The following is a 25,748-nucleotide window of genomic DNA, read 5'->3' as shown; positions in this document are numbered from 1 at the left end:
AGGAAAAAGGAAGGATTGTTTTCAAGTGATCTTGATGGTGGCTACCTGTATCTGTGTGTGTGTGTGTGTGTGTGTGTGTGTGTGTGTGTGTTTTCCGGTACTCGGGCCTCTCACTGTTGTGGCCCCTCCCGTTGCGGAGCACAGGCTCCGGACGCGCAGGCTCAGCGGCCACAGCTCACTGGCCCAGCCGCTCCGCGGCACGTGGGATCCTCCCGGATCGGGGCACGAATCCGCGTCCCCTGCATCGGCAGGCGGACTCCCAACCACTGCGCCACCAGGGAAGCCCTGTATCTGTGTTTTTAAAATAGAACAGAATTGATAAGAGCCAGAAAAAGGAAGAAGTTAAGGAAGAAGAAGAAAGAGATTAAAGAATGGAATGAATTTCTACAAGTTGTGATTATCCAGGGCCGAGGGCCCTCTTCTTTCATTGTAGCAACAGGAGAGAGGGGAGAATTGGGTGCAGGTTAAGTCTGTAGATGACTGAGTGCAGGATATTGAGGGTTTTCTACCTTGTATTTACTCCATAAAGAGGTGAAGGCATCTCAGTAAGATGAGGGGAAAAGATCTGGAATGGGTAAGCACTGAAACAGTGGTTGTGGGATATGAAAAAGAGAGCAGACATAAACCACACAGAACAATGCAATGAATGAATGAATGAATGGGGAAAGGAAGAAGGATACTCTTTTTTTATTTTTAAAGCAGGCACCTACTGGTGATATGGATTTCAGTGGGTACTAATCACGGAGCACTTGAGAGATTGAAACAAGACATAATTATTTTCATCATATTTTATATAAAATAGACATTTACATAAATTTTATTTTGGAAAGATCTAGGCAAAGTGTACATAATCAGACTTAAATGGGAGAAATACTTTATGGGAGATATATTTCTAACTGGCACAGCAAAAGTAACAAAAATGTACATTTATATACAACTGATCAAGAACATGATGTAAGTATTTTCCTCTGACAAAAGGAGGGATGGGTGAGTCACAGCAAGTCATATGATTTTCACATTGTAAAAGCAAGCCATGGGGCTAAAATACAGATATTTTAGTTCCTTTGGAGGAAATTTTTAAAAATCTCTTTTCCTTAGAAACGTAAAAAAATCGCTAATTTTTATATGTACAGACTGCAAAATAGGAGTAGTTACCTCCGCCATATTAAAGCACTTGGGCAGTTCAGTCACTTTTAGGGTTGTTTGTGTATGTGTTTTGCTGCAATGATTAAGAATTTCTAAAACGAAGGGCGACACTTATCAGTTATCTCTTCAGAGGCAGAGGGCTTTGCATTTGGATTCAGGGGACTCACAGAGCTTGATAGGCCCATAGGAGTAACCACTCCTTTAACGGGCAATAAACATGACTGAGACACTTGGTAACTTGTCCCAGGTGAGGCGGCACCTTGGTGGCAGAGCAGGACTAGAATCCAGATCTCCTGGTTCTTGGACTGGGTCTCCCCTCCTATGGACCAGCAACACAACCCCAGAAGGACGTTATGCACATTGGAAAAGTCTAAAGTGATACAAATATGCACCACGTGCCCCACTGAGAATGGGAAAAAACTCCTGGATTTCTGGACATAGACGCCTCTTTTCAGTTTGTGGTAAATGCTGATCTAAACTTACAAACTAATAGTGACTGCATATTGTGATGGGTGCTAATTTTACAAGTCATATGGCCTGAAGGTTTTAATGGAAAGGATCCTTGGTGATAAAAATGGAACATTTTTATATGAGCCAATTGATAGATATTGATTCTGTTGTGACATTTTATTTTACTGACAGTAAACACTAGCTTTGATTGAAGTTATTTTATTTTTTCTCTTTAAGTTATATGACTACCAAAAAAAAAAATAAGGAAGTGATATTTTTGGAAGAACTGTTCAACATATTTTTCACATTGAAAACTTCAAGAATAATCATAATCATAAACAGTTATATTTCTCCATAGTTTTTGGCATTGTAAGTTTTCATCCTATTCAATTACAGCCTAAATACAAGATTTGACAGGTATTTACTTTTAAAATGCCAAAAGATGCCATTTAGATAGTTAAGTTTTGCTATTATTGGGAGATACCAACATACAATTTAATCAAAGTAAATGTGATTCGGAAACCAGGAAAAAAATTAAAATAAACAGAACACCTATAACTACATTTGCTTTGAGTGTTATTACTAATACCCTCTGGATTTATTGATCTAAGGTGCAAATCCATCACAAATCAGAGAAAACGTTTTTTTGTTGTTTTTTTTAAAAAACTGATTCTAATGAGTACAATTAAGAAATAATTAACGAAAGCTGACATGTGTAACCTAAAGAAAGAGGGAGGCATAGAGAACACGGCTTTATGTCATGGGCCCTTCTATGAGTCATAAACAATATGAGTTTTATATACTGGGTGCCTCGTCTGGTATGTGCAAATGGCAAGGCAATCCCTCTCCACCTGAGAACCAAGAATTCTGTAAATATAAAGGTCAAATGCCTCACTGCACATTAGAATCATAACCTGGGTGGCCAAGGTCCAGGGATTCCTAAAGGTGTGCACGCAGGTTATCCTCAAATCCACCAGGGCCAAAGCACCTGTGTGTGAGGGGCGAGATCTCAGCTATCAGCTGAACCCGGCTCTTCAATCCGGGAGGCCTGGAATGTTTAATAGAGGCGATACAAAACCCTGTATGGAAAGGTTTGGATTTTCTCAGTCCTGTTGAAACGCAGTTGCACAACCACTGCAAAACCCTGCACCAAACCGAGGTACCACATGTTAGGCACGTCAGACTCGTACACTGGGGGCTGTGAAGTACTGTGGGGAGTTGGAATCAAAGCGCTGATAATCCTCTTTGTTTTTTGATGGGCTGCAAAATAAACAGGCCTAAAAGATATATCTCAGGATTCCCTAAAATAAAATTTCTCTTCCTCCAAGGTATTTAAATCTTTGGTTTAGTTCACTTACGTTACATCACTGAACCATGTTTTACGAATGCTGTTAACAGGTTGAAAACATCTGAATCAGTTTTAAAATCCTGAATAATTCTTAAGGTTAACATAAACTTGTAAAGCCATTCTTGTGGCTCCATGTCGAAGGACATGTGAAAGGACTGCCACTTATTGGAGAATTTGAAGGCAAGGAGAACTGGTTCTGGTCAGACAGAAGGACAGGTTAGATAGACTGGCAGTAGGAGGGGAATATATGTACACAAGGAACTCTAAGTGTAGCTGAGACAAAATAGCCAATGCTGCACAGGGTAACAGTCACAAATGAAACTCTGCTCATTAGATCAAGTGTTCAGCGAGACTGAATCAACTCCTGTCTTGTCCTCAGCCACCTTCCCTCCTACACACGACCCAGTGCAAAATGGAATTATTCAAAAATTACTGAGAACTTCAAGCAGAGAATTCAACCAAACATAAGGTGCTTCTGAGTGCAGGACTCTGAGGGTCTACAGAGACTGCACGTCCACGAAGCTGGCTTTGCAATTCCATCTCAGAAAGGGGCTATCAACTCACAGCCAAGCATGCTTTTGTTAAGGGAACCTGGATGCATCTCCATGAATAGCCAGGGCACTCCATTTTCGTTTTGATAAGGATGAATTCCACATATTATTTCATGTTACAAGAACAAATAAAAATAGTTATAAAATACATTTAATATCTCTGAAAAATAATATGTGATTTATTTTCTTATAGGCACCACTCAACTATGAAAAGTATTTCACTGGCCACATCTAAGTGAAAGTATTAACTCAGGACAGAAATATCTGGTCCAACAAACAGGCTTACTTTTAATGTTCAAAGAGATGCCAGTGTGTGCAGAAAGAACGAGACAGAGTGACAGAGTGAGAAAGACAGAGAAAGGGAGGGGGAGAGAGAGAAGGGGCGAGGGAGAGAGGGCAGGAGAGAGAGGGGGAGAGAGAAAGAGAGAGACAGAGAACAGAGGAAGAGAGAAAAGCACCCAAAAGAAGGCAGGAAAAGTCTCCTGAAGGACAGTGACCATTTTCTCTCAGAAACTTTTAGGCTGTAATAGCCATTTCAATTATTCCAACAAATGTACTCGCCTATCTTTAGCAGCCCTTCAAGTAAGGCGTAATTGCTTTTCAAAATTTGGGGCTCTATCTTTTCCATTAACTTTCTAAGTATGAGTTTTTTTTACACTAAAACTAAAAAGTTGTAATTAAAGTCCTAGATATTGCTTTTAGCTAGGGCTTCATGTTTTTCATTTTGGGGATGGAGTAGTTATTTTACAATAAATACTTTAGTACATTTCTTGACCTTAGGACTACAGAAGTATAATTTGGGAGGGAATAAAAATATTTTAAATGAAATTTTGGATACATTTATGATATATAACATCAAAAGACTATTAGAAACAGAAGATCAGAGTGGTAATATATACATTGTTGGATTATTGATATACACAAACAGAATACACACAAACAGAATTTGCTAATTTAAATTCCGTAATCCTTTGCATTTAAAATATTCCTGACATCATCCCTTTCCAAAGAAGTTTTTCCTCCTTTTATCTAGATTTACCTTGACAAAAAAATAATAATAACAACATAGAGAGGCAGTGGTCTCTGATACTGGGGTTGAAAAGAAGCAGAAGGCTTCTTGCTCTGGCCTGAGTGTGTGACATACACGTGTCTTCAGGCTCCTACATGTGTATGACACCTGGCTTAGCCAGGAACAGCACTGACCAGAGTGGGTTTTTGTTTTTTTTTTTAAGTTTATGATGAAAACCAAATGAGAATCAGTATTCCAATTTCTTCAATTTCAAAATATATTACCTCCCAAACACTGAAGGCTGATTCCTAATTTCTTTAGCTTTAGCAAGTGAAGAGTGAAGACAAATTTTTTTAGGGCCTGTTAAAACTTAACTACCTTATAATTTAGATTTATAATTTTTGTATGATCAGTTGTGAAAACTGCTATTAAAACCACTATGTACAGGGAAAAAAGTGTGTATATATTAAATATTTTATAAGTTATGAAATAAATAACACTAAAAGACAAATTGTAAATTCAACTTTGCCATCCCTATCTTTTAACTATAAATATATATTTTAAAGTTATGAATTTACTTTTTCTCCTAGATTTTTTGAGCATTCTCCATGAAATCTCCAAAATTACAAATACAGAACCAGGAACTGCAGGTTCTATCATTCATGTTCTAAGTACAGAATTCTCATTAAGCCTAGGAAGACAAATCAATAGAGCTGTCCATCTATTTAGAGTCTATGAAGATTTCTGTAATCTACCATAAAGATTCCTCAGTGGTTAAATATATTTTCAAAAAATAATCTCAGAACGTCTGAGTGTTAAGATAATAAAGTAGAACATTTCTCTCAATTAATATCTATAATATTTCTCATGTAGAATATACTATTTTTTTCTCCACCAAAATAACAATATATTTGGAGGCAGAAACATTTATGAGTTTTAAAAGCACTTATGAAATCTTAGAGCAGAACCACTACTCTAGTAATACTTGTAATAAAATTAATTTAAAACATTTCCATGAAGATTTTTCCCTAGGAATAAGAATACTCATACACAATTCCAGAAGCTTCCTTTTTGACATATTAGGCAATGGGAAAACAGCTTGTATCAGAGTAGAATTTAATTTACTTCTCAATAGGGCTCTAGCACTAGCCTCAGAAGGGTATTAGACAAACCTTACTTAGCTTTATCTTACAATAGCCCCTTTCCCCATATATTCCCTAAGGTTTTACAAAAACTGTTAGATACTCATTTCTAGTTCTGGAGAATTAAATGAGCTACCTCTTGGTAGAATTTCTCAAATGGTTTATCCCAGAGGATTTACCCTTTCTGAAATATCTCCTCTCCTAAAGAAGAGATGCCATGCATCCATAGCATTTCAAGCCTCTGTTTCTGAGACACAAATATCTACACTAAGAAATGGAATAGATTTCCAGGTTGGAAAAGCAGACAAACATATGAAAGGAAATCTGGAATTAAAGCAAACAAATGTCTGTAAAATGTGTAGCTGCTGTTTTCCTTCCTTCAGGCCTTCTAGCCCCTGCTTTGCTCTTTTTGTCTTCTTTCATGGAAATGCAAGTCCCCAGCGCAGGGTTACCAGCAAATGTCCCAAAATGTGCCACCCTGAACTCGAGTAAGAGGAAAACTTCATCAGTTGTGCCCCAACTGATGTGTAAGCAAGGCTTCCGTCTGTCAGTTCTTCCTCTTCCAAAGGCACCAGTACTGTCCCTTGGAAACTTGGTCAAATGCTGCTACATTTGATCCTTTTCTCGAACTTCTTGTAATCTTTTTTCTAGACGATCCAATTTGGCAAGATTTTCCTGCAGCAGTTTGCTGTCTGGAACCAGCTGTAAGGCTCTCTCATAATAAGCTCTTGCAGACACGTAGTTTCCCTGTTGAGAAAAAGAAAGAGAATAATTATATTCTGATCCATCAGATAAAAAACAGACCTTCTCGTCCATTTTAACATTAACATCTTCATAAGGAGACCCTGTCTGCATGTGTAATTTTATCCTTATCTGTTGGTGCCTTTGAGAATCCATTTAAGTACCAGACCAGATGGAGAATGTGAAGGATAAGGTTAAATGGCAGCAAAACAGATTTCCAATTCTACTAATACAGGGTATGAAGCTATAATTTCATAGCATTCTCATAGGGTTAGCACTGTTCCTTTGTAATCAAGTGGAGCCAATGCACTGGAAATTCATATTGAGAGGGAAGGGGACAGAAAGAAGGTTGGGTTGGGGGAGAGGGGTGTGTGTGTGTGTGTGTGTGTGTGTGTGTGTGTGTGTGTGTGTGTGTATGAAAGAGAGAAAGAGAGAGAGAGAGATGTTTTTGAAATTTCAAGAGTAATGATTAAAAAGTAAATAGTTCAGGAGTCCACTACAGCTATTTAGTGGTAGGAAGTATTTTAATCTTCACCTTAAAACATAAAAGCAACTTTTGCCTAATACAGGCTTTAATGCAAATCTAAGTTTTTATAAAATAAAAAGAACTGATAATAAATAATATGGAGTCAAATTTGTCCCATACTCAAGGTGTGTGACAATATGTCTGCTGGATACTCTAAAGGCGGGGGGGAAGGTATGTCACTCTGGACCTGCTAAAGACCCCTCTGTTGGCCCCCATCTGGTTTGTTCAATGCTTCCCTAACTGGCAACCATGCGTGCCTGGTCCAAGAAGGTCCCTGACAAACTAGTCAGAATTACTAACTTTTTTCCAGCCTCTTTTCTGCTACTAAATGTATTCCTTCCGTATGGTCAACCCCCTTTCATATCTGTGTGCTGCTAAGTCTCAGAACCAAGATCGGTAGAGATCTCTCCATTCCAAAAAAACAAGCGTCTGCTGTGCTTTATTCTCAGTTACAGCTCCATGTGGATGAAAACTAGTTACTCTCTAAATTTCCACCACAATTTAAAGTGGTACCTCTTGGAGTGAAAGTACTAATGTAGCAATAGCGACCTATATTTGTTGAATGCTTAACTACCTCCCAAGTGAATGAACAAGTGTCAAGACCTCAGACCCTGCCTGACATATAATGAGCACTCAATCCGATGCTGTCATTGTTGTTATTATTAAATGACTATTTACGTGTAAATGAGTAAACGCAGCCTATTTCTTATGGTATTCACTTGTCATACCGGTGAAAAGGAGAGTAAAAATGACAGAACAGATAACTGCACATTGGGAATCCAGGAGCTGGCATGTGCACAAATGAAAGTATTTCTTATTATTAACACTGATTCCGATAAGAGGCTGAACAGAATTCTGAACAAATGAGAACCTGGATTTAGCTACATTACTATTGTTTTCAATTCAAGTATTTATCTTCAGAGTGTCTCCTGATGTTTATTAAGCTTAGTACATAGGTGCAGATAACTGAACATCTGTGGCTCTTAGATTGCTCTCAAAACTGTGTTCCTACTGCAGTTGATTTTGAAATCGGTTTCCCAAGAGGTTTCTCTGAAGTTAGGCCTTAGCCTGGTGCCAGGCATCTCCTCTGATCACCAGCTTTCTCTGTCCTTTCACAAAAAGATCTATCATAGAGTTATTTTCTCCCTCAAGTTGCTCTTTTCTTGATGCAACTGGAAGCCTTAATTTTTTTTTTTTTTTTGCGGCATGCGGGCCTCTCACTGTCGCAGCCTCTCCCGTTGCAGAGCACAGGCTCCAGACGCGTAGGCTCAGGGGCCATGGCTCACGGGCCCAGCCGCTACACGGCATGTGGGATCCTCCCGGACCGGGGCATGAACCCGTGTCCCCTGCGTCGGCAGGCGGACTCTCAACCACTGTGCCACCAGGGAAGCCCTGGAAGCCTTAATTAAAAAAAACTAAATTTATTTATTTTATTTGTTTATTTTTGGCTGAGTTGGGTCTTTCTTGCTGCGCGTGGGCTTTCTCTAGTTGCGGCCAGTGGGGGCTACTCTTCGTTGCGGTGCGCGGGCTTCTCATTGCAGTGGCTTCTCTCGTTGTGGAGCACAGGCTCTAGGCACGTGGGCTTCAGTAGTTGTGGCTCACGGGCTCTAGAGCACAGGCTCAGTAGTTGTGGTGCACGGGCTTAGTTGCTCCACAGCATGTGTGATCTCCCCGGACCAGGGATCGAAACTGTGTCCCCTGCATTGGCAGGCGGATTCTCAACACTGCGCCACCAGGGAAGCCCTGGAAGCCTTAATTTTTAAAACAAGTTATAGCTCTTAATTCAATGTCCTCGATTTCCAGATGCTACATAGGGAATTTGAATTATCCAATTTCTAGAAATGTGCTAGTTACTATGATAGCCACTAGTCATATGCAGCTATTTAAGTGTAAGTTAATTAAGATGAATTAAGAATTCAGTTTCTCAGTGGCACATTTCAAGTGCTCATTAGCCATGTGGGGCTAGTGGCTACTACCTTGGACAGTACAGACATAGAACATTTCCATCATCTCAGAAAGTTCTATTGGCCAGTTCCATTCTAGAAAATGCATTAATGTCATAAGGCAGGATTGAAAATAGTACTTTGTGATATGGCCCAGGTGATGCAACTCTTTGATTATAAAGAATGTATTGTAGGGGTTTCCCTGGTGGCGCAGTGGTTGAGAGTCCGCCTGCCGATGCAGGGGACACGGGTTCGTGCCCCGGTCCGGGAAGATCCCACATGCCGCGGAGCCGCTGGGCCCGTGAGCCATGGCCACTGAGCCTGCGCGTCCGGAGCCTGTGCTCCGCAACGGGAGAGGTCACAACAGTGAGAGGCCCGCGTACCGCAAAAAAAAAAAAGAATGTATTGTAACTTTTTTGGTCCATCCATTTCATTTTACATAAAACTTCGTGAAAAATATCATCTTTTATTTCCAAGTAGTATGAGCAAGAGTCAAGTCTCTTTTTCTCTCTCTTTGTGTCATCTCCTTGCAAAGCCTTATGCCAACTCTCAGCCTTGCACAGCCCTCAGTCCTTCCTAAGCTTCACCCAGGCTCAGGCTCAGTGTGGCCCAGGAATGGGATAACACTGCTTGATGCATGCACTTCCTGGCAATGCAAAGGTCACAGAAAGTTAATGGTTGTTCTTGAAGGCATCATAATGATAATCCTGCATCCTAACAGTGACATCAAAATGACTACAACCAAGCCATGTGCCTGGTCTATATATTTGTATTGGATTGCATCATATGAATTTACATTTAAATTTAAACATTTTAAAATTACAAACATGGCAATTTTATATCGTTCAACCTAATACATCATGGCTGCAAAGATGAAAAAAGATAAACTAATTTTTAATCAGTGTGTTCGTGATATTTTGAAATAATACACTCAGTAGATCCTTCTTCAATCTCCAGATACCTTTGCAGGGGAAGCATCTCTAAATTTAAAGCAATGGGTTCACTTGTTAATCTGAAAGAGTTCAATAAATGTACTATTTTCTCTTTATTTCCAGACTTAATGAACACTCTTGAGTGCATTTATTGTACTTTATCTAATTAACAATTGAACCCATTTCTTTAAATGCAGGTGCACTCCATCTAAAAACATATGAAGTGTATTATCGGAAAGTGCAACTATTTAATATATTATTTAAATATTTAAAATTATTATGTTACTGTTTTTAAAAGTAAGTTCATTCTATGTTTCCCAACTAGATACTGCTGGACACCCTAGAATGTCATTAAGGTCAGAGCTTGGTTTATTGGGCTCTGATAGATGTCATGACTGGATTCGCCATCAATGTTCCTCTATTAGATCAAGGCTAATAGTTGCAGAGTAACTATCCCATTATCCCCTCCCATCTGTATAGTCATGGATCACCTTTTTGTTTTACTGTGTTTCTGAGAGTGAGCAGTTCCCACTTAATCGTAAACCCTATTTAGCCTTTGTTTAAATTCTAACCACTACCTCGCTATTTTGTAAGGGTAAAGACTGATAGAAGCCTGAAAATAAGTTAGCTAAACAAGAGTGATCCTTTCAAAACATGTCAGACCATGGCATTTCTCTGCTCAAAGTCCTCCAAGGACCCCAACTTGTTTGGCATGAAAGCTGAAGACTTTACAATTCCTTTCAAGGCCCTGCATCATCTGGCCCTGTGACCTCTCTGACCCAGCTTGTATCATTTCCTCTCACTTGCCTTCTCCCTAGTCTTCAAATACACTGGCACACTCACACCTCAGGGCCTTTGCACATGCACTTTCCCTATTTTGCCAAGTGGCTTGCTCCCTTCAGATCTCTACTCAGACATCACTTTTTAACTGAGGCCTTCCCTAACCACCTCAGTTTAAAATTTCAGTTCTTACCCTCAGCACTCCCTATCTTCTTTCATTCTTTTATTCTCCATAGCACTTATAACCATCTGATATATTCTATGTATGTATGTATGTGTTTATTTACTTATTGCCTATTTCCCCCTAACTAGAATGTTAGCTCCATGACGATAGAAATTTTTTTCACTTTTTTTTTTTTTTTTTTGGCGATAACTGGGCCTCTCACTGTTGTGGCCTCTCCCGTTACGGAGCACAGGCTCCGGACACACAGGCTCAGTGGCCATGGCTCATGGGCCCAGCCACTCCGCGGCATGTAGGATCTTCCCAGACCAGGGCACGAACCCGTGTCCCCTGCATTGGCAGGTGGACTCTCAACCACTGCGCCACCAGGGAAGCCTGACGATAGAAATTTTTGTCTTATGTGTTAATTGCTGTATTGCTGGTACCTAGAAGAGTACCTGGCACATAGGATATTCTCTATAAATGCTTGTCAAATGAATTGGATGAATGAATGAATGCCAGTGAATCTTTGATTTCATTATAGACAATAGTCCTCCAAGGGTAATTTTCAATTATTCACTCAAAGGTAGCTTTTTCTTTTGAGAACAAACAAACAGCCTTGTTTTTCAGTAGGTTAGGGAATAAAAGATACATTAAGTATAGGAAATAGTAATACTTTATCTTGACAATGAGTTAAGCCACAGGAAAATAAGCTACATCAGCATAGCGCCAACAGAATTTTACTTCATATAGCAGATTTTCTCTGCTCTGTGATGATACTTAAGTACATATGATTTTCTTTATAATAAACAAAATCATGAAATCTAATTTATATATTTATTTTTAAAATGGATTCATGACATTCAATATCGAGATAATACAAAGTGAACATAAAACTGTCTAATTACATTTCTGAACACCTATGTTTTCAGTATTCAATTAATTCAAAGAGGAAATTAACAATAGTTTCTCAATCTTTTAAAAGAGAAGAAAGAGAAAATACAAAGGGAAAACCTGGTTCACATGGAAGTGAATTATTTTCTTACCTTGATGTGCTGGATTCCACCCATGTTCATCCAGGCCTGTGCTTGATCTGGATTTAGTTCCACGGCCACTTTATAGCTCTAAATACATAAGAAATATCTTCAGGCTGGGAAACGAGAACCCATCTTTAACACTACAGATTGTGGAAACCATTTTCTTCATATGTGGAAATTTAAATGGTTAATAAAATGAACAGTCACTTCTAGTTCACAGGTGTCCCCTTTATTTCTATTATTTTTCTAAGTTGATGATTCTAAAGTGGAGGAAACTGAAATGTGTAATTTCCTTGCAGAGCTAACCTCTGGACTTAAAAAGGCTGAAGGTGCCTGCCAGGAGTCCAGGTGATTTCTATTACAGTGCATGATTTCCCACTGGCCTCGATCTGCAAGAAAATGGTGCTCTTCGGCCTTTTTCACTATAAGTGGAGTTTGTAAGAAAATTTTTTTTATAATCACAGAATCTTAGAGTAGTTTCTGAAACACCTTATATCTCTCACAAAATCTGATCTGATTATTCAGCCCATGCTTAAATTCTTGCAGAGACTGGTGTTCAGTATCTCTTTAAGGACATATATTTTACCAGGAGATAATTTTAATAGTTAGAAAGCCTTTCTTTTTCTTCTGCCTTATAAAAGATCTTCAAATGTTTGAAGAGAGTTACTTATTTCTCAAATACTTTTTTTTTGGTCTGAATAACATGTATCCCATTAAATGTCAGAGCCGTGAGGTATATTTTTAATATTTTGCCTGTTGTTTTGCATCAAAGGGCATGCTCACCACTGAGTCATGATTTTAAGAGTGGTCACCTTAAATAAAACTAAAGGCTCAGCTGAAGCACAAAGAACTACAATCCTGCAGCCTGTGGAACAAAAACCACATGCACAGAAAGACAGACAAGATGAAAAGGCAGAGGGCTATGTACCAGATGAAGGAACAAGATAAAACCCCAGAAAAAAACTAAATGAAGTGATGATAGGCAACCTTCCAGAAAAAGAATTCAGAATAATGATAGTGAAGATGATCCAGGACCTTGGAAAAAGAATGGAGGCAAAGATTGAGAAGACGCAAGAAATGTTTAACAAACAACTAGAAGAATTAAAGAACAAACAAACAGAAATGAACAATATAATAACTGAAATAAAAAAATACACTAGAAGGAATCAATAGCAGAATAACTGAGGCAGAAGAACGGATAAGTGACCTGGAAGACAGAATGGTGGAATTCACTGCTGTGGAACAGAATAAAGAAAAAAGAATGAAAAGAAATGAAGATAGCCTAAGAGACTTCTGGGACAACATTAAAAACCACAACATTTGCATTATAGAGGTCCCAGAAGGAGAAGCAAGAGAGAAAGGACCCGAGAAAATATTTGAAGAGATTATAGTCGAAAACTTCCCTAACATGGGAAAGGAAATAGCCACCCAAGTCCAGGACGTGCAGAGAGTCCCATACAGGATAAACCCAAGGAGAAAAATGCTGAGACATGTAGTAATCAAGTTGACAAAAATTAAAGACAAAGAAAAATTATTGAAAGCAGCAAGGGAAAAATGACAAATAACAAACAAGGGAACTCTCATAAGGTTAACAGCTGATTTCTCAGCAGAAACTCTACAAGCCAGAAGGGAGGGGCACGATATATTTAAAGTCATGAAAGGGAAGAACCTACAACCAATATTACTCTACCTGGCAGGATCTCATTCAGATTGGATGGAGAAATCAAAAGCTTTACAGACAAGCAAAAACTAAGAGAATTCAGCACCACCAAACCAGCTCTACAACAAATGCTAAAGGAACTTCTCTAAGTGGGAAACACAAGAGAAGAAAGGGACCTACAAAAACAAACCCATAATAATTAAGAAAATGGTAATAGGAACATACATATCGATAATTACCTTAAACGTGAATGGATTAAATGCTCCAACCAAAAGACACAGGCTCGCTGAATGGATACAGAAACAAGACCAATGGGGCTTCCCTGGTGGCACAGTGGTTGAGAGTCTGCCTGCTGATGCAGGGGACATGGGTTTGTGCCCCGGTCCAGGAGGATCCCACATGCTGCGGAGTGGCTGGGCCCGTGAGCCATGGCTGCTGAGCCTGTGCATCCAGCGCCTGTGCTCCGCAGCAGGAGAGGCCACAGCAGTGAGAGGCCCATGTACCACAAAAAACCAAAACAAACAAACAAACAAAAAACAAGACCCATATATATGCTGTCTACAAGAGACCCACTTCAGACCTAGGGACACATACAGACTGAAAGTGAGGGGATGGAAAAAGATAGTCCATGCAAATGGAAATCAAAACAAAGCTGGAGTAGCAATACTCATATCAGATAAAATAGACTTTAAAATAAAGAATGTTACAAGAGACAAGGAAGGACACTACATAATGATCGAGGGATCAATCTGAGAAGAAGATATAACAATTATAAATATATATGCACCCAACATAGGAGCACATCAATACATAAGGCAACTGTTAACAGCTATGAAAGAGGAAATCGACAGTAACACAATAATAGTGGGGGACTTTAACACCTCACTGACACCAATGGACAGATCATCCAAAATGAAAATAAATAAGGAAACAGAAGCTTTAAATGATACAATAGACCAGATAGATTTAATTGATATTTATAGGACATTCCATCCCAAAACAGCAGATTACACTTCTCAAGTGCGCATGGAACATTCTCCAGGATAGATCACATCTTGGGTCACAAATCAAGCCTCAGTACACTTAAGAAAATTGAAATCATATCAAGCATCATTTCTGACCACAATGCTATGAGATTAGAAATGAATTACAGGGACAAAAATGTAAAAAACATAAACACATGGAGGCTAAACAATATGCTATTAAATAACTAAGAGATCACTGAAGAAATTAAACAGGAAATCAAAAAATACCTAGAGACAAATGACAATGAAAACACGACAATCTGAAACCTATGGGATTCAGCAAAAGCAGTTCTAAGAGGGAAGCTTATAGCTATACAAGCTTACCTCAAGAAACAAGAAAAATCTCAAATAAACAATCTAACCTTACACCTAAAGGAACTAGAGAAAGAAGAACAAACAAAACCCAAAGTTAGCAGAAGGAGAGAAATCATAAAGATCAGAGCAGGAATAAATGAAATAGAAACAAAGAAAACAACAGCAAAGATCAAAACTAAAAGCTGGTTCTTTGAGAAGATAAACAAAACTGATAAAGCATTAGCCAGACTCATCAAGAAAAAGAGGGCGAGCACTCAAATCAATAAAATTAGAAATGAAAAAGGAGAAGTTACAACAGACACCACAGAAATACAAAGCATCCTAAGAGACTGCTAAAAGCAACTCTATGCCAATAAAATGGACAATCTGGAAGAAATGGACAAATTCTTAGAAAGGTATAACCTTCCAAGACCGAACCAGGAAGAAATAGGAATATGAACAGACCAATCACAAGTAATGAAATTGAAACTGTGATTAAAAATCTTCCAACAAACAAAAATCTAGGACCAGATGGCTTCACAGGTGAATTCTATCAAACATTTAGAGAAGAGCTAACACCCATCCATCTCAATCTCTTCTAAAAAACTTCAGAAGAAGGAAAACTCCCAAACTCATTCTATGAGGCCACCATCACCCTGATACCAAAACCAGACAAAGATACTACAAAAAAAAGAAAATTACAGACCAATATCACTGATGAACATAGATATGAAAATCCTCAACAAAATACTAGCAAACAGAAGCCAACAACACATTAAAAGGATCATATACCATGATCAAGTGGGATTTATCCCTGGGATGCAAGGATTCTTCAATATGTGCAAACCAATCAATGTGATACACCATATTAACAAACTGAAGAATAAAAACCATATGACCATCTCAATAGATGCAGAAAAAGCTTTTGACAAAATTCAACACCCATTTATGATAAATATTCTCTAGAAAGTGGTCATAGAGGGAACCTACCTCAACATAATAAAGGCCGTATATGACAAACCCACAGCAAACATCATTCTCAATTGTGAAAAACTGAAAGCATTTCCTCTAAGATCAGGAACAAGACAAGGTTGCCCACTCTCACCACTATTATTCAACATAATTTTGGAAGTCCTAGCCACAGCAATCAGAGAAGAAAAAGAAATAAAAGGAATACAAAATGGAAAAGAAGAAGTAAAATGTCACTGTTTGCAGATGACATGATACTATACATAGAGAGTCCTAAAGATGCCACCAGAAAACTACTAGAGCTCATCAATGAATCTGGTAAAGTTGCAGGATACAAAATTCATGCACAGAAATCTCTTGCATTCCTATACACTAATGATGAAAAATCTGAAAGAGAAATTAAGGAAACACTCCTATTTACCATTGCAACAAAAAGAATAAAATACCTAGGAATAAACCTATCTAGGGAGAAAAAAGACCTGTATGCAGAAAACTATAAGACACTGATGAAAGAAATTAAAGATGATATCAACAGATGGAGAGATATACCATGTTCTTGGATTGGAAGAATCAATATTGTGAAAATGACTATACTACCCAAAGCAATCTACAGATTCAATGCAATCTCAATCATATTACCAATGGCATTTTTTATGGAACTAGACAAAAAATCTTAAAATTTGTAATGAGACACAAAAGACCCCAAATAGCCAAAGCAGTCTTGAGGGAAAAAAACTGCTGGAGGAATCAGACTTCGTGACTTCAGACTATACTACAAAGCTACAGTAATGAAGACAATATGGTACTGGCACAAAAACAGAAACATAGATCAATGGAACAAAACAGAAAGCCCAGAGGTAAACCCACACACATATGGTCAACTAATCTATGACTGAGGAGGCAAGGATATACAATGGAGAAAAGACAGTCTCTTCAATGAGTGGTGCTGGGACAACTGGACAGCTACACGTAAAAGAATGAAATTAGAACACTCCTTAACACCATACACAAAAATAAACTCAAAATGGATTAAAGGCCTAAAAGACTGGACACTATAAAACTCTTAGAGGAAAACATAGGAAGAACACTCTTTGACATAAATCACAGCAAGATCTTTTTTGATCCACCTCCTAGAGTAATGGAAATAAAAAGAAAAATAAACAAATGGGACCTAATAAAACTTCAAAGCTTTGGCACAGCAAAGAAACAATAAACAAGATGAAAAGACAACCTCAGAATGGGAGAAAATATTTGCAAGCAAATGAACGGACAAAGGATTAATCTCCAACATATATAAACAGCTCATGCAGCTCAATATTAAAAAAAACAAACAACCCAATCCAAAAATGGGCAGAAGATCTAAATAGACATTTCTCCAAAGAAGACATACAGATGGCCAAGAAGCATATGAAAAGCTGCTCTACATCACTAATTATTAGAGAAATGCAAATCAAAACTACAATGAGGTATCACCTCACACCAGTTAGAATGGGCATCATCAGAAAATCTACAAACAAATGCTGGAGAGGGTGTGGAGAAAATGGAACCCTCATACACTGTTGGTGCGGATGTAAATTGATACAGCTACTATGGAGAACAGTAAGGAGGTTCCTTAAAAAACTAAAAATAGAATTACCATATGATCCAGCAATCCCACTACTGGGCATATACCCAGAGAAAACCATAATTCAAAAAGACACATGCACCGCAATGTTCATTGCAGCACTATTTACAATAGCCAGGTCATGGAAGCAACCTAAATGCCCATTGACTTTCAAATGGATAAAGAAGATGTGGTACATATATACAATGGAATATTACTCAGCCATAAAAAGGAATGAAATTGGGTCATTTATTGAGACGTGGATGGATCTAGAGACTGTCATACAGAGTGAAGTAAGGCAGAAAGAGAAAAACAAATATCGTATATTAATGCATGTATGTGGAACCTAGAAAAAGGGTACAGATGAACCGGTTTGTAGGGCAGAAATTGAGATACAAACGTAGAGAGCAAACGTATGGACACCAAGGGGGGAAAGCAGCGGAAGGCTGGGAGTGCTGGTGTGATGAATTGGGCGATTGAGATTGACATGTATACACTGATGTGTATAAAATTAATGACTAATAAGAACCTTCTGTATAAAAAAAAAAAAGACACTTTCAAATGACTGGTAGAGATAGTGTTTTAGGAGTTCAGAGGAAACAAGGTCACTGGGAGAAAGGATGGTCTGGAGGGCTTCCTGAGGGAGGACACAGGCCTGTGTTGGTAGATGAGTGGGAATCTGCAGGGGGTTGGGGTGGTGTGGGCACAATGTTACAGTATGTGTGGAACGCCAAAGCTCTTCAGGCACTAGTCCAGCTGAAATAGAGGGTTACTGAAGGCAAACAGAGAGAAAAAGAGTGAACGAGGGGAGGAGAGAGAGAGAGGGAAGCTGGTTTGAGGGCAAAATGCAGAATGCTTTAAACATCAGGTTCAAAGCGATAATTCAGAAAATAATGCAGAGGTATTGTGGAACTCCTAATAGCCAAAAACCAGAGGCTCAATTATAAAAAATTAAACTTATTATGTCAATTAATCAGAAAGTTCACTCCACAAAACATGGCAATGATCTTAGCTTTTAATGTATATGCTTCATTAAAGATTGAGGGAGTATTAATTTTAATCCATGAATTTAATAACAATTTTATTAAGTCTTTATACCTCAAAAGCTTTGTCAAGAAGGTTCTGCTCTCTTAGTTGATTTCCTTTTGTGAAAAAAAGTTCAGATACAACTTTTGGGTCCTTTGGTTTCAGCTTCAGAGCCTTGTCTATAGCATCAAGTGCCTGTACAGTTTAGAAATTAAGACACAATAAATGTAGGTTAGATACAGAAAAACTAAGTTAAACGATAACATCTATAGTTTTTGTTTCCTATGTATTAGCTAGCGTGGTGAGTGACAATCAGAACACGTTTTTCATTTTCTCTGATGTTCTCATCAAGGAATAAAACAGCCCTGACCAAATAATTTCCCTATACTCCAGGTTTCCTATTCACATGAGTGACAATGAAATGTCCCCGATCACTTTTCAGGAAGGCCGTGTGATCTCATTGAAAGAAAACAAGATCTGAGGTCAGTTGTGTTGCCCTGGCCATGTGTCCAACTGGACCATTCCAACAGCCTCCTTTTAGGGCCCTGGTGCTCACTCTGCCCCCAGCACCTACTGGCCCACCCCCTGCAGCCAGAGAGCTCTTCAAAGCACAGATCTGATATGTTGCTCTTTTCCTTAAGACCCCAAAGCTTCTTCCAGGAAAAGGAACAAAACCCTTGCCCTGGTCCCAAGCCTTGGGGTTGAGTCCCCAGCAACCTTGGTGGCTACATCTCACAGGCGCCCTGCTCCCTCACGCCCATTCCTCAGACAGGCCATTTACTGTTGACACAGGGCCTTTGCATGTGCTTTTTCTTGCCTGGAACGCTATTCACTGCTCCTTTTTGCTTAATAACTCCTATTCATCACTCAGTCCTCAACTTCATATCACTCTGCAGGGAACCGAACCACCCAGACCACTTGGGTCCCCTGATTACATGCTCATTAGGGACCATGCTGCTCTTCACAACATCACTGGGCACAGCTATAATTCCGCACTGGTTTTGTGATTACTTGCTCAATCTCTGTCTCCTCTTCGACTGTAAACTCCACAAGGACAAGGGCAATGTTTTTTTTTTCCTCACACCACTTTATTCCCACTGCCCACCACAGTGTCTGGCATATAGCAGGCATTCAATAAATATTTTGTTGAATCAGTTCATGTATTTACTGGTCATGTGACTTTTAAAATGGAGATAAACAGTACAGTTGCAACACAGGGCCACTGACCTGCCTTAAAGGGTTGTTATAAAGAGTCTATAAAATATCTTTGAGGGAACATGGAAAATGATAAAGCATACAAATGTTAGTGTTTATCATTATCGAGTTAGCTGAAAACAAACTGAGATAATACCACATAAAATCTTCAGACCAAGGATGAACCAAGAAAATAGCGTCTCGAGGGGACATCTTAGGAATCAAGCAGGTATCTGAAAAGTGCCCAGAAGATACGCTCTGACAACTGACGATGTTCAAGACTGCTCGGCCTTGTGAGCGTGCGGGCTGGGGGGTCATTCAGGTGCACCCCATTTTCTACCTGTGAACCCAAACGACTCCAAACAGTGTCCTCTCTACCTTGTCGTGCTGCTCCTGCTTGCTGTGGATGGCAGACAACAGGCGATAGCATTCAAGGCACCCAGTCTCCTCTGACACAATGTGATTGGTCATCTTTTCAGCTTCTTTTGTCTGACCCATCACGGCCAAGACCTGAGCCTGCGAAACCACAGTGACTTTGGCTTAGAAGGTACTTGGCTATCACCTTATCAAATAAAGCACTCTTTATCAAATAAAGCATTCAGGAAACACTTCCCACAAAAGTGCTCAGAATCGCTTCGTGACTCACAGAGAAGACTGACTTACCACAGTTCATGTTGTTTGTTTGTTTATTTAGGCATGTGCCTGCATTTGTGTGTGAATGGCAGGAACATCAAAGCCATTCAGTGACTTGTGCCTTTTTAAAAAAGTTGACTATGTCAAGAGAAATTTTTTCCTATGGTTTCAACAGAACACTGTGCTTATAACAAGATAACAAGTTTGTTTCACTGAAAATCTAAGGGAAAGGAAGAGTAATGATCCAAAATATTGTTGATATTAATTTTCCTGAATTTGATAGTTGTACTGTGGTTAGGTTAGACAATGTCCTTGTTCTTAGGAACTATTTGCTGAAGTATTTAGAAATAAAGGGTATGAGATCTCTAATTCTCAGATGGCTCAAGACAAAATATCATGTATTAATAATATGTACATGCACATACACAAATATGCACATACATATGTGTACATACACACATACATACATACATGAGAGGATGATAAACAAATGCATCAAAGTGCTAAAAATTCATCAATCTGGGTGAAAGAGTATATGGGAGTTATTTAAAATTCTTGCAACTTTTTGTAAGTTTGAAATTATTTCAAAACAAAAACTTAATAGTGTTTTTAGGGTTCATGTGTTTGGTGAATGGCTCTAACATTGGTTATATGAATCTTCATTAAATGGATATAGTATAGTGTTCTAGTTCCCGTTTTGAGGCACACTGACTACAGCTCCCTGTATTGCATGCCATGAGTCTATTTCCTACTCCATTTCCTTTCTTTTGTCCATCCGCTCACCAGTGCCAGGCGGAGTTCCCTTTGGGAAGGCTGAAGGGATGCAGCTTCCCGGTAAATCTGCAAAGCCTCTTCATATCTGCCAGTGTTGTAATATAGAGCTCCCAGCGGTGATAATATCTCAGCTTTGCGTGTCACCTGCAAGGCGCTGAATTTTGAGAAAACAAATGGACAATTTTCTTCTAACAGGTACATCTCCAAAGGTTGAAACTTAGATTTAGGGACCACTGTACACGGTTTGAGACTCTGCTCCCACATGGTCGTTGTTTTTATATCAAGAAGAATGTTAAAAACAGATCACAGTGCCAGCCTCTGACTATAAGCATGTCTCTAGTGACCCACCAATACATAAACTGAGCCCCAAGGATCTTTTCCATTTATGGTGATAGACTTGTTTTGATGTATGCACAGTTTTTCATCTAGATCCGTTTTCGAAATTTCTATTTGTGGTTTGGGTTGTAGTCCTTAGCTTCAACAGAAAACAATGGACTAACTAAAATGGGAATTAAATTCCAACCTTGGTTTAGCACTATGCTTTAACCAGCAGGCAAAAGACTCATTAACTGGGATATCATTTATCCCCAAAGTGCCATTTATTGTACTGTTCTCTTTGGAGAGGAGAATCTGTATTGCCTGCATTGGCAAAATTTGCTAGTATTCTGAGAGCATCTGTTCCAAATAACTAAGAATTTGATGGCCAATTGCAGAGCTCTTAGGATGACTTACAAAGTGAAAAACAGGAACTTTACCGTTTGTACCATTCTTCAGCCACACTGTTGTCTCCCAGTGACCTGTAGAGTCTCCCCAGGTTCACCATGGCTACTTGATGGCTCGGGCTAAGTCTGATGGCCTGTTGGTAATGGGTCACTGCCTTCTCTGGAGAGCCTGTAATCAACAGGTGGTAGGTTGGTAAGAGCAGAACATGCCTTAATTACAAAACACACAGACTTTTTTTTTTTTTTTTTTGGCTGCATTGGGTCTTTGTTTCTGCACATGGGCTTTCCCTGGTTGCAGTGCACGGGTTTCACATTGCGGTGGCTTCTGGTTGCGGAGCACGGGCTCTAGGAGCACGGGCTCAGTAGTTGTGGCTCATGGGCTCTAGAGCACGGGCTCAGTAGTTGTGGTGCACGGACTTAGTCGCTCCACGGCACGTGGGATCTTCCCAGATCAGGGATCGAACCCATGTCCCCTGCACTGTCAGGCTGATTCTTAAGCACTGTGCCACCAGGGAAGTCCCTAAACACATGGCCTCTTTAATTTCTCTTCTGATGATCTTTTTTTCCTACAGCCATACCACCAATTATTCAGTTTGTAAATTAGCTCACATTTTGGCTTCTCCTTGCCACTGCCTAACTTTGGACCATTTCACTATTCATTTTCACTTCCAAAGAAATTAGTAGTAAAAAAGCAGTAAAAACTAAAACCTGTTTCTTTTATTAAATCTATTATTTTAGTCAAACTGGTTTCTGGCCATTGCCTTAGTCAATATGATGTTTTGAGGTTATCAGTGATTGGCATTTATGTAAGATATTGTTGCTTCTCATTATACAAAAAGTGGAATGGGCTGTTATAGAAAGAAAACTGTCCTGAAGTAATTTCTGAGGGTCTGTCACAATTACTATACCACAACCTAGTGATTGAGGCACTGCTTCAAATAAGCAGGCATCTTCTGTATTTTGAAAATCTGTTTTTAAATCATACATCTTTGTTTAGAGGGTATTTATTGAATGGGACTTTAAAAATAATATCATCTTGCATTTGTGCAATGCATTGTATATTTTAAAACACTAATTAAATGATCTCATGATTTTTTGCAGGTATTTTGATCCTATTTAGCTGCCTTTTGATAGCACTTAGTTGCCTCTTGGGATTTAAAAGATATTTAAAAAAATTATCACTTTACAGATACAGGCTCTAAAGTGCAAAAACATTAAGAAACTTGACAAAAATCCCAGGGGAAGTGAGAATAAAGGTCAGAACTACCATCAAGTCTCTCTAGTATGATAAGGTTCCCCAAAGAAGCTCCCTAGTGAAATTATATGTGAGTGAATGAATTGTGGACAAGTCTGAAGCTCTACATGGCAACGGAATGTTTATTACCCACACAGACATCTTCTCAAGTCTACCTTCTTTGAATGCAAGTTTGACTAGGAGGTGCCAAAAAAGACTACGTACGTAGAGGTCTATGTATAGGTCATGATAGGGAGAATTTCAGTAGTATAAAAGCAGAATACAGTGGGAGTGGTAGGAAAATATAGAGGGTGGTCAGTGAGATTTTGGGGGGTTGGAGTTGGGGTGGGATATTTTGTTGGTGAAGTAGAAGGAAGAGGGCTAGATCAGGCCAACAGGTGTTCTCTTCAATTTTTTGTTTGTTTTTAATCTTTGATACCTAATTTATTATTATGTTGCCAAAGAACCAGCAGGTGGCACTAAGAAACAATTTTACGTGTGAAAATAAGGGATGTTTCCTAGGTGTATCAGAATGTAAATTTATGTCCTAAGAAACAGAAGGGCTTCAAATATCCTAGAAAATAAAAACCCTTTTGAGCATTTCATATGGACAGAATAATTAAAATCAAATTTTATTACAGGGCAGGTAGTCTAATAGTCAACGAGAACAAAGCAGTGTTTTTGTATTAAATTCAAGCATCTTTTCATTCTTTACAAGTATTCATAACATGCCAACAGTATGTGGGGTACAAACCATCAAGAAAACAGAATTCCTGTCCAGTAAAGTTTTACATTAAATAAGGTAAAGTGTATTTTATATAGCACCTGTCCTATAAGGGTACTCTATCAATTATAATGGTACATTTTCTATAGTATGTATCACATAAAGAACAATGAAACAATTTAAGACTTTTTGATCGGCTGTAGAAAAGTATTTACCATCTGCCAGTAAATAGATTCAGAGGCAGGTTCTGCATCATTGTAGAGAACAGTTCATCATCATAGATTTATAAACTTGTATAAATGCTATTCAAAGGAGACTGTTGCTCATTAAATCATCAAGGCCACTTCCTGCCACCTGGGGAGATTTTCTTAGCAATCTGATTATAAGAACCGGCAGATTTTACTGAATTGAGCTTGAAGATTTAGAGAAATGACAGCCCCAAAGTACAATGTGACTGTCAACGGTGTGAGCTTCCTGCCAAGCCCAGTGAGTTCTACTTTTGAGGCATTATTGGGTGGTTGCCATTTAGCTTGACAGATAATATTATCTCATCTCCACAGAACAGGTTCTCTTTAATCTCGCTTACCAGTATCAACTAGGAAAACTCCATAGTTGTTGTGTAAGTCTGAGCTATCTGGGCAGTTCTTTATTCCAGCTTGGTATATTTCCTCAGCTTCCTTAAACCTCTCCTTTAAAAGAGAACAAAGAAAAATACATGAGAAAGTTTTTTTTAAAAATCAACAATAAACTGAATAATGGAAGTGGGAAGAGCAGAAAATAATTTACTGAGCATCTGTTATGCAACAGGGGCCAAGATCAAACACTATGTACATTTTTTTTCTTTTTTTTTTTTGCAGTACGCGGGGCTCTCACTGTTGTGGCCTCTCCTGTTGCGGAGCACAGGCTCCGGCCGCGCAGGCTCAGTGGCCATGGCTCACGGGCCCAGCTGCTCCGCGGCATGTGGAATCTTCCCAGACCGGGGCACGAACCCATGTCCCCTGCATCGGCAGGCAGACTCTCAACCACTGCACCACCAGGGAAGTCCAAACACTATGTACTTTGAATTAAAGTCAGTGCCAACTGCACACATACCAAAGACTCACACTAGTGTTTAGCTCCTTCAGCGCAAACCAGCTGATGTTTACTAAGAAGCAGTATATGGAAGGATTTGCCCTACAGTTGGAAAAAGCCTCAAAATGGATATTTGAATGGGATGCCCTCCATCCCAATAACTCTCTGGACGAAAATACGTGTGATCCATTCATATAGGAATGCCTTCCGAGGTGGCAATCTTACTGGGAGATAGGGAGGCCTGGCTATTTGACACAGCTGCATTTGCATAGCTAGCTCTCTTACCTATATTGTATGATTTATTTGGGGAGGTTTTTGGGAAGGAAGTGGGAGGGGAGGCTGATGCTGATTATGGGAGGGGTTTGCCTTATCCTTTCTTTACTCTAAATATTTCTGTAGTCCACCAAACCATTTGTTACTTCTCTTATCACCCCGCCCTTTCCACCTCTGAGCTGTTCCCTCCAACAGGAATATAGGGCCCCTCAAAGGCACACCTCCAACTCCTCCCTTTGTGGCAAGGCCCAGATCAATTGCCACAGCCTCTGGATCTTTTTCTAGGTGCTTTGGTCTTCTCCTCTAACAATCCACTTTAACACACTTCACTTATTCTGAATTCATATCTAGGCACATTTTCCACAAACATCTGAGATTGTCATGTCACACTTTCTTTTACAATGTATAAGGTAACGCCTAATTAATGAATCAAATGAAATGAAATCACCCAGGTTCTAACAATTACTCACAACTAAACCATTTCCTAGTTTCCTGGTACTGCTATGAAGGTCAGGTGAAAGGCAATGGTTTGGCATAAATCACAAAGCAACTTTTCCTTTCATGTGCTCTGATCATGGACACCGTCCATAATTTTATCAGAAGTTACTACTACTAAGCATTCAACCAGACACATGAAAAGAGAATGTACAGCATCATTTTTCTCAGACCTGACACCTTGAGCTTCTGAATAAAAATGCCCTGAGTGCTGAGCAATAAGCCAAGAAGCCTAAATCTGATTTGACTCAGAAAGGCGAAGACACTTGACTCTCTGTGGAATGAC

The 25,748-nt window shown here is 39.1% G+C and overlaps 1 protein-coding gene across 4 annotated transcripts in view; it reads right to left on the bottom strand.

The window, feature by feature from the left end:
* Window positions 1-3,898: 3,898 nt before the first annotated feature.
* TMTC1 (transmembrane O-mannosyltransferase targeting cadherins 1) overlaps window positions 3,899-25,748 on the bottom strand; it is a 264,581-nt gene continuing 242,731 nt past the window's right edge. For 3 of the 4 annotated variants that reach the window (XM_032646464.1, XM_032646465.1, XM_032646468.1), the window contains 7 exons: window positions 24,210-24,312; window positions 21,699-21,834; window positions 20,953-21,097; window positions 19,915-20,052; window positions 18,415-18,537; window positions 11,775-11,852; window positions 3,899-6,393 (listed from right to left, as the gene is read on the bottom strand). In XM_032646464.1, the coding sequence (XP_032502355.1) occupies window positions 6,253-6,393; window positions 11,775-11,852; window positions 18,415-18,537; window positions 19,915-20,052; window positions 20,953-21,097; window positions 21,699-21,834; window positions 24,210-24,312 (864 nt within the window). In that variant the 3' untranslated portion in view covers window positions 3,899-6,252. The remainder of the gene's footprint in view (window positions 6,394-11,774; window positions 11,853-18,414; window positions 18,538-19,914; window positions 20,053-20,952; window positions 21,098-21,698; window positions 21,835-24,209; window positions 24,313-25,748) is intronic. The other variant, XM_032646467.1, reaches the window with a different exon arrangement.

This window comes from Phocoena sinus, chromosome 10, assembly GCF_008692025.1.
Source record: "Phocoena sinus isolate mPhoSin1 chromosome 10, mPhoSin1.pri, whole genome shotgun sequence".
Classification (NCBI taxonomy): domain Eukaryota; kingdom Metazoa; phylum Chordata; class Mammalia; order Artiodactyla; family Phocoenidae; genus Phocoena; species Phocoena sinus.
This window is presented reverse-complemented; position numbering and strand designations above follow the sequence as displayed.